This window comes from Aspergillus oryzae, chromosome 7, assembly GCF_000184455.2.
Source record: "Aspergillus oryzae RIB40 DNA, chromosome 7".
Lineage (NCBI taxonomy): Eukaryota > Fungi > Ascomycota > Eurotiomycetes > Eurotiales > Aspergillaceae > Aspergillus > Aspergillus oryzae.
In genome coordinates, this window is record NC_036441.1 from 1,139,781 (window position 1) to 1,153,818 (window position 14,038).

A 14,038-nucleotide genomic window follows, 5' to 3' on the forward strand; every position below is an offset into this window, starting at 1 on the left:
GAGGGTATGTGTCAGTTAAGCAATGGGCGTTCAACGTAACAGCCTGGCTAAGGACAATACGTTAGAAGACGATGAAAGGGATATGTGCACCTAGTCTGAGGCTTGACAATGGGCAACTCGAAAGAATCATACTGAAAGGAACTCGGCACACTCACCGAATTCCTGATATATCGTAGGGCACAGGCTCTGAGTGCATAGCCTATAGCTATATGGCCATGATTAGTAATGTGGCCTGATGCTCTCAATATTGCCATGAATTAGGCCATGACCTGGCCGGTTAGAGCGCCAGAGCTAAGACAGGAAATGAAGTAGATCGCTATTTGCGGTCACACGAGGGTCTACAAGTGGAGTATGAGTATGAGTAACCTGAGAAACGATATACCATCTGAGTAACGCACTTAATAATCATGCTAAGCATCTGCCGCACCTAAAATAACAACAGTGCATCCTTTGTTATCAGGATCCAAGGAACAGAGATTGGAATATCATTAGCTAGAATCCAGCAGTATCTTCTATGAAGCTAGACTCGCAGCTCAACCATTACAACCGGACTATCTTCGTCATTGGAAGGGCAAAGGACAAAGGGCCAAGGAACCAACAACTGACGATGATTTGTCTAGTTATGATGCAATGATAAGCACGTTCTTGTTCAAGCATTGCCAACCAAGACTCTTTGTATTTCGCCCAGCCAAGTCATATGAAGTACTGATTGAAAGGACTGGATTTGTGGGTCCCCGTGTTCTCAGGGCATGTTTTCTAATTAAACTGGTCCCGCTGTTTGAGTAAATTGACCCCCACGTTCTTTATTCGAGGAACGTGGCAGTGATATCGGCCATGGATGGCACGATTTGAGGTAGTATCGTCGCCAGACTCTCCACATATGGCAAACACAAAGAGAGATACTCCAACAACCCCCTTTGAAGGCGTAGTCGTCGGAAAAGACAAATTGGGAGATTACTTCCCAGGCTCAGGTCTCCGATTTGCTCGGGTTAATTGGTGAAATGCAAGTCCTTTTTCAGAACCAAACGGGGTCCTTTCCTGTGCTCATGCACGAAAGGTCGTGGTGTGAGTTTATCCATATAGGGTTGAATGAGCTGTTATAATGCTACACGAATCACAGCCAATGCGTACAGGGGCAATAATTGCCCCTGTTTACTCGTGGCAGAATACCCCGACAGTCAATCTCCTGGGGCTCTAAAGTCGTATTTGCGCGACATGCCATGAGTAGTTTACTTTTAATAGCTACTCTCGGCAATTTTTCCCCTGGTCTTTCCCGCGTATCGTGACATTACTATTGGATCCTTTAGTCAAACAACCCCTTGACAGCCACAGTGGGCGTCAGCCCTAGTCTCACATTCCCTGTTTTTGAACGGCCCAATGCCAACATGGCTCCGTGTACGGTACCTGTCGATCACGAAGTAAACTGCCTTTGTCCTCATTTGAGTTTGAGTGCCCGATGAGAACAACTTCAGGTCTTTATTAGGGCATCGCGAGTCACTAGGTTGACTAGTCAGGAACGACCTCAGATTAAGGTTTGGTGCCCGGCAGTCTGGCCTCAGGACCCATGTTAGGGCACGGGTTGACCATGTGTGACTATCTAAGATTACTTTCATAACTTCCTACTCCGGACCTAATCAAACTTACCAGAGTCTTGAATTCCTTTCTTCCCCGCACGTTCGGGATCTTTGTGTGAGGATGTGATATATCAATGCGTCCGTGTCTTGGGTTGTGCTTTCTGATTGCAAGAATCGGTTGGTCTGTATGATGAACGGCATCTGTTCTTTGTCTTGGATATCTGTTTGTTCATAGAGTCAAGGTGAGACGACGGTCAAAAACCTTAATATATGGATTTCTGCCATGATTGTGTATTTCTAATCTTAACGGCCAATGTGAGGCCGAGGACTGGTATCTCTCAGGGAGTGGATCGTGACTTAAGTCTAGGTAGCGCAATTGAAATCTTACTAGGATGGATTCCATATCGAGCAAGGCACAGAATGGCCCGGGCGCTGTCTTCGGACGTCTTGATGAATTAGACTGATCAAGTAGCCAAACGAAAGGAAAGGGTTACCAAAATAGAATATTCAGTAGTTGAAAGAAACACAAGTCATAATCTTAAGATACACTAAAGAACAAAGCTGAGGGATCTGCGCACATGAGACAGATACGTTAACTCCAACAAAAGCACTCTCCCTAGGGGTATCAGTTGCAACAAGGCCATCATAACATGTGCCCGGCATACTCCACATCAACACTTCCCACTATCCCTGTCTCTAATGGTTGGTATTGGCATCCAGAATAGCCTGAAGACGTTGTAGCTCATCATCATCCATCCCACTGAACCCTATAGATGCGGAGCCTGCAGATCTAATGTTAGCAACAGAGGCTAAATAAAGCAGTGTCAGGTTGTCCTTACCAAGGGGAATGGGATCGGGCGAGTCAGGACCATCAAGAAACAGGGTTGCAAGCGTCATGCACGCAGGTGGGACGTTATCAATTCGAAAGGCCCCCGGTCCAGTAGGGATGAACTCCACATTAACATCTTTCAATTGGTCATCGCACAGGTCACCTGCTGGTTGGGGAAAGCTTGCAAGTACATCGTACCCGGGCTTTTCTAGTTCAGAGTCGCCCTCTGTACCATTGCTAGTATGTCATTAGTTCTGTGCGTAGACTTGCTCTCGCTACTGATATGCTTACAGGTTCTCAGTTCCAGTCGGATGAGCAAGGCTGAATTGAGGTGCCCCAAGGAACAGCAGTGCAAGAGCTGAGACAGATGACTTCATTCTGACTATGAGTGGAGTACCTGGAGAGAAAGTAAGAGAAATTGCTTGTCGGTGATCAACTGTCAACGTGGGTTAGCATTGATGATAGCCCGAGATGCTGATAAGATCAAATGCAGATCCAGGGGGGTTTATATAGACAAAATTGGGAACCATCATCGAAGCGGCCGAGGTTGATGTTCATATGTCCTGCCATGGCGTTTGTGGCTCAACTGTAGCCTCCTTTGTAATCTAAATGTAGAATGATGGTTTGCCTTCTACCTAGCTATCATGTTTATGTAGTATTAATTGGCTGCAGCCCACCTATTAAGTATTCCACAGTGGGCCACAGTCATGAATGCTTAAACCTATGCTGAAAAAAGATCACGATAAACTGTGACCGCCAGAGATGGTATCGTTGATAGAGACATTGAGTACCACAAAAGACGAACGGGTGATGCAACCATCAAAGTTCTGACGGTCTGTCCCTGCATACGCCCCGTTCGAACACAGTCCGACACTCCCGCTTCTGTCATTCAGTCTGGCAGACAAAGAACGTGGAAGTGGAGGACATTAGTCCCCTTCCGTCGATGTTGAGGCTTTCTGATAGGGTTACACTCTCACCGGGCAAGACACGGGGCGCAGCTTGTGCGTGATTCATCATTATGCTTATCATATGTGGTGTCATTTTGACCCGAAACCTAGAATGAGTAACATCACTGCCAATCTCCAAGCCTAAGATGGGAGCTGTGGGCATAAATAGATATACCATGTCCCCGTTCCTGCATTGTTTATTTCATTTCCAACCAACCAACTGTTTGTCACTCTTTTCTCATAGTAAGCTCGTTCATTTATCCACTTTATCAACTTACGTTCGTTAAAACCATCCAAGCAATGGTCTCCCGACAAATCCTCGGGGTGCTTGCTCTGGCACTTCTTTGCCTTTTCCAATCATGCGGAGCGCTGCCACTTGAATCCAGAGTTTCACTGTCCGCTTCTGGTTCTGAAGCTAAACTGGAACCTCGTCTGTTTGGTTTGGGGAAAATAGCGTCTCTTATAGGCAAGCTTGTTGGTAGATCGAAAGGCTCGGGGGGGAGTGTTGGGGGTAGTCATAGGAAGGAAGAGCCGAAGAAGGAAGAGCCTAAGAAAGAAGAGCCTAAGAAAGAAGAGCCTCCTAAAGAAGAAAAGAAGGAAGAACCGAAGAAGGAAGAGCCAAAGAAGGAAGAACCGAAGAAGGAAGAGCCTAAAAAAGAAGAGCCTCCTAAAGAAGAAAAGAAGGAAGAACCGAAGAAGGAAGAGCCAAAGAAGGAAGAACCGAAGAAGGAAGAGCCTAAAAAAGAAGAGCCTCCTAAAGAAGAAAAGAAGGAAGAACCGAAGAAGGAAGAGCCAAAGAAGGAAGAAAAGAAGGAGGAAGCGCCAAAGGACGGCAAGGCAGAGGACAAGAAGGAAGAAGCGCCAAAACAGCAGTCAGGACAGGGACAACAGCCTAGACAGCAACCAGGAGACCCGACGCAAGGACAGCAGCTAGGGCAGGGACAGTCCCCAGCGCAGGGACAACCCCCAGTGCAGGGACAAGCTCCAGTGCAAGGACAAGCTCCAGTGCAAGGACAAACCGCAGTGCAAGGGCAGCTGGCAGCACAAGAGATAGCACAGCAAGTACCCCCGCAGCAGCAATCAGCACAGCAACAACAGCCAGGGCAAGGACAGCCGAAAGCACAAGATACCACACAACAGCAAGGATTTCAGCAGCAGCAACCAACACAGCAACAACAGCCAGGGCAAGGACAACAGGCAGCAGAGACGGCACAGCAGCAGCAATCTACACAGCAACAACAGCCAGGGCAGGGACAACAGCCAGGGCAGGGACAACAGCCTCAATCACCAACACAACAGACATTCGCGCCGCAACAAGCATCGACAGAGCCAGCAAACGTCCACGTAGATAATACCCCTACCAGACAAGATATCTATGGCTCGGCTGTTCTGGGAGCTGGGATTGGAGCGATTCCTGCCAGTATCAGTGCCGCGACACTTAAAAACGAGAATGAACTGAATAGGGAGCAAAATGCTCACGAAGGAGAATTGAATAGGCAACAATCTCTCGACCTGGCCAACAAGCAAAATAACAATAATAGTGGTGGTGCCACTAGCCCTGCTCCTCCTGCCGGCCCTGCTCCTCCCGCCGACCCTGCTCCTCCGGCCAACCCTGGAAACACTGGTTATGGCGGCGCCGGTGATACTGGAAGCACTGGCTATGGAAACACTGGTAATACTGGCAGTCCCAGCTACGGCAACCCTAGTAATGCCGGCAGTCCTAGCTACGGCAGTGCTGGAAATACTGCTAATGCAGGCACTGTAGGCACTACTGGCAATGTTGGAAACACTGGATATGGAATTCCTAATACAGCAGGCACTACGGGTTCTACTGGCACCGTTGGTACTACTGGCAATGCCGGCTATCCCGGAAATACTGCCAACGCTGGTTATTCTGCCAGTACTAATCAGAAGCGAGGGTTTCCACAGATTGACCAGGGAGTTCATCGAGAAATCCAAGAGGTTCATGATTCTTGTGATAAGGACATTGATGGTCCTTCCTATCTGGTCACCTACTATGCAATCAGCTCTGACTGTAAGTTCTAATTCTCAACTCGAGTATCCTGACCTACTTACTAACAGATTGGGGTTCTAGCTATTCGATTGGATGATGTTCCTCCATCCTGCATAAAACTCGCAGAGATCCTCTCTGGTCAGCCTGAACTGTCTTCTAGCGGCCCCGTGCCAACTCCCATTGGTTCTACAAGCATTGAGTATCATGGGCTCAACGAGCAAGAAAAAGAGAGCATCATGAACTCTCTACATGAGTCGCATATTTAATTCCTATGGTGATTGACTCTCTCAGAATTGTTGAGGAGGGACGAGTGAGACATTTGTATTTCCATGTGTTTTGATTAACAAGTTTGAAGTACTCGAATATTTTTATTCGATTTTGCAGACTTTCCAGTATTTGTACCTAACCAGGTAGTCCATCGTAATGCTTAAAGGCAAATGCAAGGAGTAATTCATGCTATTCATACAATGTGTCCTAGGCACAAGGGATGCTAAGGTCTAAGCAAAGCTAGTATTAGACTTGCGTTTTATAAAGATCACAGCGGGAGCTGCTGCTTGACTGCATTCAAGGCTACTAAACTAGATAGCATTTTCTCAGATGCCTCGTGGTGCAATTGCATTCATTCCAGCTGACTATGCAGGATAGCTCTGCTCTTGAGGTGATCCATCCATCGTTAACTAGTTCATGTTCCTTTCTCCCTGGACTATAAACCCACTCATCAAGTACCTGTTGTCCGGCTCTGAATCAATATCTACGATAAAAACAGGATAATCATTAACGATAGTCGCTGACATTACTGTTGAGGAAGCATCCACCCTCGTCCCGCTGAGATACACTTATCGTGTAATAAAGACTATAATAGAGGTCATACCAACGACTGCAGGTTTATTTCTAGATTTATTAAACTCTATACTTTCTCTTATCGAAATAATAAAATAAAATAGCATTATAAGCATATATCACTAAGTGCACAATTCCCTTCTATAGTGCCACATAAACGTATGGATGATCCCCACGCTACAAGCCCACCGTTTTAGGGCTAGAGCCCCTGTAGCGTGCGCAACGGATCTCAGATCTCAGATCTAACGATCCATATTTCACGCTTAACCGCTAGCGAACAATAGCCCGAGAACCTCTGGATGACTTCTACACACTTTTCCCCCGCCAATCTGCCATTTCCTAGGAGTAAGAGAATAATTAACCATGACCCGCGCTGAGCCGGTGACCTTCACAGACGGCCTACCTCTGCCACGCCTCATCGCTTTTGACTTGGACCACACATTATGGCCATTCAAGGTCGACGCGGATGTTTGCGAGCCAGTCGAGGCTCGCGACAACAATTCATGCGTCGTGGACCGGTATGTCAGAACAGAATCGTGGAGTTCAGTTCCATTAGTTTCGTTTGCCTAAGCTCTCTCAACCAAATAGACGGGGTAAGTCCTTCGCCTTCTATCCCGCTGTGTCCTCAATCCTCTCCTCCTGCAAGGATCGGTCAATCCCCTTGGCACTCGCTTCGCGGAGCCATGCTCCCGATTTGGCGCTTGCGATGCTCGAAGCCTTGCACATCAATCTCGCGTCCTCGGATAGCACTGCCCTTAATACTCCCTCTGTGGGCGCGCGGAACTACTTTGACTACATGCAAATTGTCTCTGGGACTAAAACGCAACACTTTACGCGCATCCATCATGCCAGCGGCATTGCCTATGAGGATATATTGTTCTTTGATGACGAGGCGCGTAACCTCGACGTGGAAACTGAGCTCGGGGTCACATTTTGTCTGATTAGCGGTGGAATAACCAGAGACGAGGTGGATCGCGGAGTTAGGGCTTGGCGGAAGCGGAAGGGGATTGCACAGAAGACGACTGATAATAGGTCGTCCGTATAGGAAATGCTTGTATATAGCGGTGACCACCGGTCACTAACATAAATACATCACCTACCGCAGTAGATCTCATCACGCTTGGATACTACACAGAATTATGGTGGCAACCTCAGGTGTGGATCCGAGACCACTTAGGATGAGATTAAACACACACTAGGGGCGCCACCGGCTTACCTCGCTTCTGCACTCTGTGCTGGCTTACTTTGGCATGTGTGCCTGATGTCTCTTTCGTCGCTGTCTCTTGATCTCACCTGGAAAAGCTTTGGCAGTATAAGAAATTCTTTCTCGGTCATTTCACCTTTCCCCTTAAAGTAATCCTTATCTTGTGCCATAGACAGGTAGTATTTAGCCTTACTATTCTTGACCTACGAATCATGATGCTGGTGAGCCTCGGGAACCGAATTGGAAATGAGCATGTCAATGATAAAGGGCTACTCGCTGTAACGATTCATGATTTCCTGGATTATTTTAGAGGTAGAAATGCCCTGGTTCGATGGGAGAAGTTCCACCCGTCCCCCATTAGCCTCTACAAAGTCGCGTCCGACCACTTGATGCAATTCATAGTCACTTCCCTTGACAAGAAAGTCCGGCTTGATGGCCTGAATCAGATGAAGGGGAGTTTCTTGGTCGAACAGAACCACAAAGTCCACACATTCTAGTCCGGCCAGAGTCTGAACCCGTTGGGCCTCTGGGACGATAGGTCGACGGTTCCCCTTGATCTGCCGTACAGAAGAGTCTGAATTGAGCCCCACGAGCAAAAGATCCCCGAGAGCCTTGGCTCTCTGCAAGTAACTGACGTGTCCTGCGTGAAGCATGTCAAAGCAACCATTGGTGAAAACAATTTTCGCTGACGGCTGGGACTGGCGCACAGCGTGAATGTCGGATAGGAGTTGCTCGAGGGTTCGATTCTTGCTTGGGCCAAGTTCTCGGTCGAGCCCATTGATCGAATGGACTTCCACAAGGGAGAGCAGTTCGTCCACGTTAATTGTGCTGATTCCCTTCTTACCAACGGCAAGAGTGCCTGCGTCGTTGGCCAGCTTTGCGGCCTGATGGACTGAGAATCTGCGGATGGTGAGAGCCCAGGTGAATACTGCAATCACAGTATCTCCCGCACCACTGACATCAGCTACTGTTTCTGCATGACCCGGAAAGTGTGTCCTTTGCTGAGAGTCCGAATCATACAACCTTATACCGTTCTGTCCACACGTGACAAGAAGCACGGGTGCCTGAATCTTGTCCATGAGCTCTCTCGCAGCCACATCGATATCGGACGGAGAGCACAATAATCGACCAGTGGAAAGCTGGAGCTCGTTGATATTGGGCGTCAAAGCGGTGACACCGCGATAGTGGTCGAGTACCTGAAGTTTCGTATCCGCAATGACCGTCTTCTCCAGCGATTGTGCCTGGCGAATAATCGCCGTTACAATTGACGGACTAAGGAAACCCTTATTGTAGTCCGAGAACACTAGACCGGCGGAACCTGCGAGGCACCCTTGGATAGCCTCCAGTACGCGTGACACGTGTTGCTCCCCCAACGGTGTGGTTACCTCACGGTCAACGCGGACAATTTGTTGCTGTTCTGCAATGATTCGAGTCTTGAGACTCGTTGGCCTGCCAGGGATGACCTGAATCAAACTGGTGTCAATTTTGGATTGCGACAGGGAGCGCATCAGTTGTCTGCCTTCTTCATCATCTCCAATCGCTCCAACCAAGACTACTGCCGCACCAAGTGCAGCAAGGTTGCAGGCTACATTGGCAGCACCGCCGGGATAGAACGCCGCCTCCTGTTGCTCCACAACTGGTACTGGTGCTTCTGGAGAAATCCTTTTGACTGTCCCACGGATGAATTGGTCCAGAATCAGATCCCCGACGACGAGAAGGGGCCTTTCGGCGTAAGGAAGCGTAGCTGAGTCTTCCGACAGCATATTATCGGCCAATATCCTTTTCGAAAAATGTTGGTCTCTCGATGCATCAGTAATGGAATACGGCCTGGCACTCCTCTAGTAATATATCTCTCATAACTTTATTTGGTTAAGAGCTGCATTAGTGACTACTCATGCGTCTTACCGGACCAACAATCTCTGCAATTTTACCCTATGGCGTAGTGTGGCGTGTGTCCTCCATAGCTGAACTGAACCTCAGCTCCCGACGTAGTGGGGGTAAAGAACGCCGATCGATCGTACATACGTGGCACCAGTATACCCTAACCATGGACCCGCGATCCCTCATTTAAGAAGCTTTTGTTGATTGGCCAGTAAACCGCAGTAGGATCCGGGAGTGGGGTTCTTGCAGATACGGTGCTAGCCCTTGCGAGAGAGATTTGCAAGAAGTAGTAAATGGGCATGTGAGGGCAATGCACAAATTTAGGGGTGAACTAATCCGCAGCAAATATTCATTTCCTTTCCTTGGAGTAGTCCTTGAACCACTCTCGTACGACCTGCTTTCTCGTCAAGAATCATTTGTTTGTGAATCTGGGTTAGTTACTGGAGACCAATGACCATCACCATACCGACGCAACCACGGGGGAGCCATTTAAGGCGATTGAAGTGTGGTGGGTTTAGTATAATGCTCCGATGGATAAAATCGTACTGACTGAGCGTCTTAAGGAGTTTCTAACAATGATTGGGGTAAGGACGTCTCTATATGTGGAGGGGAGACAATTTGAGAATGGAGACTGAAGATTGGCAAAGGAAAGCTTGGAAAACAATCCATAGTGGCCCAGTTTGCTGTCACCACGTCCGCCGTAGAGGACAAGGCCTTGGATGAGAATAAACCCTATGCTGAGTTTTGGATGGGAGCGCATCCTTCTCTTCCTTCTTATGACCATTCCACCGGCCAGTCTTTACAAGATGTCCTTAGGGATAACCCACATCTTCTCTCAACCCATGTGAGCCAGAAATTCCGTACGACACTACCGTTTCTATTCAAAGTCCTTTCCATCAGAGAGCCGCTTTGTATACAAGCTCACCCGGACCGAGATCTTGCTCATGACTTACACGCAAGGGATCCGCTTACATATCCTGGTAAGCTGACCAGGGGTAGAGTGGTTTTGCCTATACCCTAGTAAAAAGTATAGGGGATAGAAATATATATAACTTCAATTGTAGATTCGAACCATAAGCCCGAAATGATTGTCGCGTTAACCCCATTCGAAGCGTTGTGTGGATTTCGGCCCCTGAAAGAAATTGATCGTTTTCTTTCTAGTGTACCACCACTACGAAATCTCATCAGCGATGGCACTGCTATGGAAGTACGATCTACCTGCGGAAGCGCAGGAGATAGATGTGATCAAAAAAGCGCTGAAATAGCGCTCAAGAGGGCCTGGTCAGAACTACTGACCGCGCATCCATCACGAGTCCGTTCGTGCGCAGAAGACTTGATCCGCTTCGCGACTAGCAGACCAAGCAACGAATCTTTTGCGGTTGAGCATGGAAATCTCACTGATCTTATCCTTCAGTTGAGTGAGCATTATCCCTATGATGTTGGGCTTTTCGCCGTTCTATTCATGAACCACGTCTGCCTAAGCCCCGGGGAAGCTTTATTTGTGAGATCTAATGAGCTTCACGCTTACCTAAGTGGCGGTATGTTGCTTCTTCTTCTACTACTGATACAGATCTATAATTTTTGATCTGCCATATCTAACGGGCTGCTTTCAGATGGTATCGAATGCATGGCCTCATCGGCGAATGTGGTACGGGCAGGATTCTCACGGAAAACCAAGGACGTTGATACGCTCATATCGATGCTCAAATATGAATACCTGCCACCCTTCATTGTAAGAACACCGACTCCCTATTTGCGGGTGGCAATGAGTTCTCAGCAATCCACATCGGTATTATACGAATCACCCGCCGAAGAGTTTAATATCATCAAAACTTCCCTAGCACCTAGGTCTGCAAGGGCGAACTTCCAAGCGTTTCGTGGCCCTACAGTGCTGATATGCACCCAGGGAAGCGGGAAGATCGGCGTAGCAGACCATGCTGAACTGATTGAGTGTGGTTACGTCTTTTTCGTAGGCGCCGGGGCGGAGATCTTCATCCAGAGTAGCAGTGAGGAACCATTGATCCTGTTTCAATCTTTCTGTGAAATTGAGGAGTGCAACCCCCAATTATAAAACAGTGATTTGGATATTCACAAAGATGCTCCACGGATGAGATGAGATAATATGAGTGGCCAAAGGAGCTTGTCCAATGTTCCATCGGGGACTATTGATGTTCTGACTGAGATAGGGTTATGTCCGTCATGTGTGGTGATACCTCATCGTGTTTTGTTTTTCGAACTGTGCGTGATATTCCATTCTTCGAAGACCGAATGATATTTACTCATTTTCCACTCCGTCGTAGTATAAGGGCATTAGTTTACTCTGTACTCTGTATATGTATAAATATCTCCTACGCACGGACCACTCGCTATCGATAAAGAATCTGCGGCAAACCCCGCGGCCATATTTAATTAATTGATAGCGATTCCGGAGTACAGTAGTTTATCCTTCAAACACCTCCACCACTACATAGACCGGAACAAATCATTCTGCCCGTGAAAACAAACCAAGATGACAGCTACAAAAGCAGCACCATCCGGACATCAAGTCAATGTCCTGTTCGTCTGCCTCGGGAACATCTGTACAGTTCTCCCTTTTCCCTCCCCGCACGGGAACGAAAGGAATCAAGTCTAACCTCCTAATCACCACAGGCCGGTCTCCCATGGCCGAAGGAGTCTTTCGGAACATGGCTGCTTCCCATCCTCTAATTAACGAGATCGATTCCGCCGGCACTGGTGCTTACCATACCCACGAACCCCCGGATTCTCGCACCATGTCTACTCTCCGCCAGCACGGTATCAAGAACTACAACCACGCCGCCAGAAAGGTTACTAAGGAGGACTTCCTGACATTCGACTATCTCATGGCTATGGATAAGTACAACTTGCGCGACCTCCTGGATGTGCGCGAATCTGTCATCGCTTCCCTGAGCAAATCTAAGAAGGGCACCCGCGCGGCGAGTGGAGAAGCGGGTGCTAAGGTTGCGGAGGTGCGGTTGTTTGGGGACTTTGGAGCCGGTGGAAAGTTGCATGAACGTGTTGGGGGTGGTGAGGTGGTGCAGGACCCTTATTATGGGGGTGTTAATGGGTTCGAGGAGGTTTATCAGCAGGTGGTGAGGTTTTCGAAGGGCTTTTTAGATTACCTGGAGAAGAACCAGGGTGGTGAGGATGATAACTGAACGATTATATGCGGAGGGGGACATGCGTTTTGAGGTTTTCTCTTGCATCGGAGCGACGTTGAGAAGAAGTGGCTTAGATACCCAGCGCTTGTTTAGACCTTGAGCGATTGAAGCGTGAGTCAATGCTTTACAGGCGTGTTTAGACGTCCATATAGTACATGCTATACATAAAGAATGTAGAAGGATGATAAAAAGATACGTTTCCAAGGATCGTCAATGTTCATGGAACGTTAATGAAGAATATAATACATCTACTATGAGTGTGGTATTGTACAAAAGACCTGCAGTTTATGAGCGGTCCACCATCCCGAATGGTACCCCTTGCTGCTCTTGAGATTATATCAGGCTCGCTCGCTGGATCATACCTTCTCACTGATATTGATCGCCGCTCTACACCCTAATCGGATGACGCTGACTAGCGGGTCGTAGGGCCGAGCTTCTTTGGCATCATTCTCGACAGCATGATCCAAATGCTCTAATTCTTCGTCGCGTATCCTTCGGAACGTTGCCAGCATATCCTTCAATTCATCGTCCAGTTCTTCCCCCCTACGCTCCGCTTCAGCCTGCCACGACAGGATCTCCCGCACTTGTTCATTATAGTGAGAGCCAATCTCCGTCTCCACAGCTTCTGTGCAGGCCATGGCAGCCTCGCGCCCCATTGCTCCAGTCGACCAGCCGAGAAATGTTGCCGCCACCTCCCATATCGGATACATTGCCGTTGGCCGAACTTGATGTTTCGCAACCATTTGATTGAACGTCGAAAAGTGCCCAGCCTCTTGATCATACATGTGCTTCATCAAAGGACGCAGGTGGGGATGGGAGCGCACGACCTGCGGCGTTTGCGCCTTGTAGATTAAAGTAGCTGCAAGCTCTCCTGCCTGGTTGACCCGAAGAGCACTATCCAAGAACTCGCGTTGTTTTTGACTGAGGACATATTTGGGTTTTGGTGAAATAGGGGTTGTGTCGGGCGATGGAGATGCATCATGCGATTTGCCCCAAAAGGGTGTCTTTGCTGTGGATTTGTATCCGCGAGAGCTCTGTCGCAAAGTTGACGGTGCGAGGAAATCGAACACCAACGGTGATGGCCGGTAGGAGTGGGTAAGAGGACACCTCCGGAGTGCTGCGACGGTCTTCATCTCGGTCGGATATGGGATTGGTGAATAGTGAGTGAGTATTAGGGAAGCGATAGGAAGAGGAACAGAAAAGAAGGTAGAAAGAAATTCACCAGAGACGGAGTAAAGACATTCATTCCGAGGTGGTCCAACCCGCTCAATTGAAATCCGCAGACGCGCGCTTAAAGGCCCGAAAAGGGCTTGGCACGACGGACGTCATGCCGACCGCGACTCAAGTTAGTCGCTTCTTTTCACTTCCAAGTTCAGTCAAAGTCAACTTCTTCAACCCGCCACCCGACCTGCTCCCTTTGCCGGTGTTCGTATATCATTGTCTCTCTATAGTCCGTTCTTGAGCGGCTTCTTCTTGTACTAGTCATCTATAATCCTATATACGACCATTTAATCCGATTCTTGAATACAGTCCGGCTAGTGAGACACTGTTGCATTGCGACTACCGCCCA

The 14,038-nt window shown here is 48.3% G+C and overlaps 7 protein-coding genes across 7 annotated transcripts; 4 read left to right on the top strand and 3 right to left on the bottom strand.

Moving 5' to 3' along the window:
* Positions 1–2,270: 2,270 nt before the first annotated feature.
* AO090011000450 (uncharacterized protein) lies at positions 2,271–2,780 on the bottom strand (the record flags this gene model as incomplete). Its single annotated transcript, XM_023232962.1, has 2 exons — positions 2,271–2,640; positions 2,695–2,780. The coding sequence occupies 2 exons, from the start codon at positions 2,778–2,780 to the stop codon at positions 2,271–2,273; spliced, it is 456 nt and encodes a 151-aa protein (XP_023093513.1).
* Positions 2,781–3,650: 870 nt separating this feature from the next.
* Positions 3,651–5,630, top strand: AO090011000451 (uncharacterized protein; the record flags this gene model as incomplete). Its single annotated transcript, XM_001826033.1, has 2 exons — positions 3,651–5,385; positions 5,446–5,630. The coding sequence occupies 2 exons, from the start codon at positions 3,651–3,653 to the stop codon at positions 5,628–5,630; spliced, it is 1,920 nt and encodes a 639-aa protein (XP_001826085.1).
* A 937-nt stretch (positions 5,631–6,567) lies between these two features.
* Positions 6,568–7,249, top strand: AO090011000452 (magnesium-dependent phosphatase-1; the record flags this gene model as incomplete). The annotated part of the gene is made up of 2 exons (XM_001826034.1): positions 6,568–6,722; positions 6,793–7,249. 2 exons carry the CDS (start codon positions 6,568–6,570, stop codon positions 7,247–7,249), a joined length of 612 nt encoding a protein of 203 aa, XP_001826086.1.
* A 428-nt stretch (positions 7,250–7,677) lies between these two features.
* Positions 7,678–9,171, bottom strand: AO090011000453 (uncharacterized protein; the record flags this gene model as incomplete). Its single annotated transcript, XM_001826035.1, has 1 exon — positions 7,678–9,171. The coding sequence occupies one exon, from the start codon at positions 9,169–9,171 to the stop codon at positions 7,678–7,680; it is 1,494 nt and encodes a 497-aa protein (XP_001826087.1).
* Positions 9,172–9,864: 693 nt separating this feature from the next.
* AO090011000454 (uncharacterized protein) lies at positions 9,865–11,360 on the top strand (the record flags this gene model as incomplete). The annotated part of the gene is made up of 4 exons (XM_023232963.1): positions 9,865–9,873; positions 9,927–10,269; positions 10,330–10,827; positions 10,903–11,360. The coding sequence occupies 4 exons, from the start codon at positions 9,865–9,867 to the stop codon at positions 11,358–11,360; spliced, it is 1,308 nt and encodes a 435-aa protein (XP_023093514.1).
* Positions 11,361–11,798: 438 nt separating this feature from the next.
* ltpA (tyrosine protein phosphatase LTP1) lies at positions 11,799–12,465 on the top strand (the record flags this gene model as incomplete). The annotated part of the gene is made up of 2 exons (XM_001826037.3): positions 11,799–11,868; positions 11,939–12,465. The coding sequence occupies 2 exons, from the start codon at positions 11,799–11,801 to the stop codon at positions 12,463–12,465; spliced, it is 597 nt and encodes a 198-aa protein (XP_001826089.1).
* Positions 12,466–12,824: 359 nt separating this feature from the next.
* AO090011000456 (demethoxyubiquinone hydroxylase family protein) lies at positions 12,825–13,601 on the bottom strand (the record flags this gene model as incomplete). The annotated part of the gene is made up of 1 exon (XM_001826038.3): positions 12,825–13,601. One exon carries the CDS (start codon positions 13,599–13,601, stop codon positions 12,825–12,827), a length of 777 nt encoding a protein of 258 aa, XP_001826090.1.
* Between the last annotated feature and the right edge of the window lie 437 nt (positions 13,602–14,038).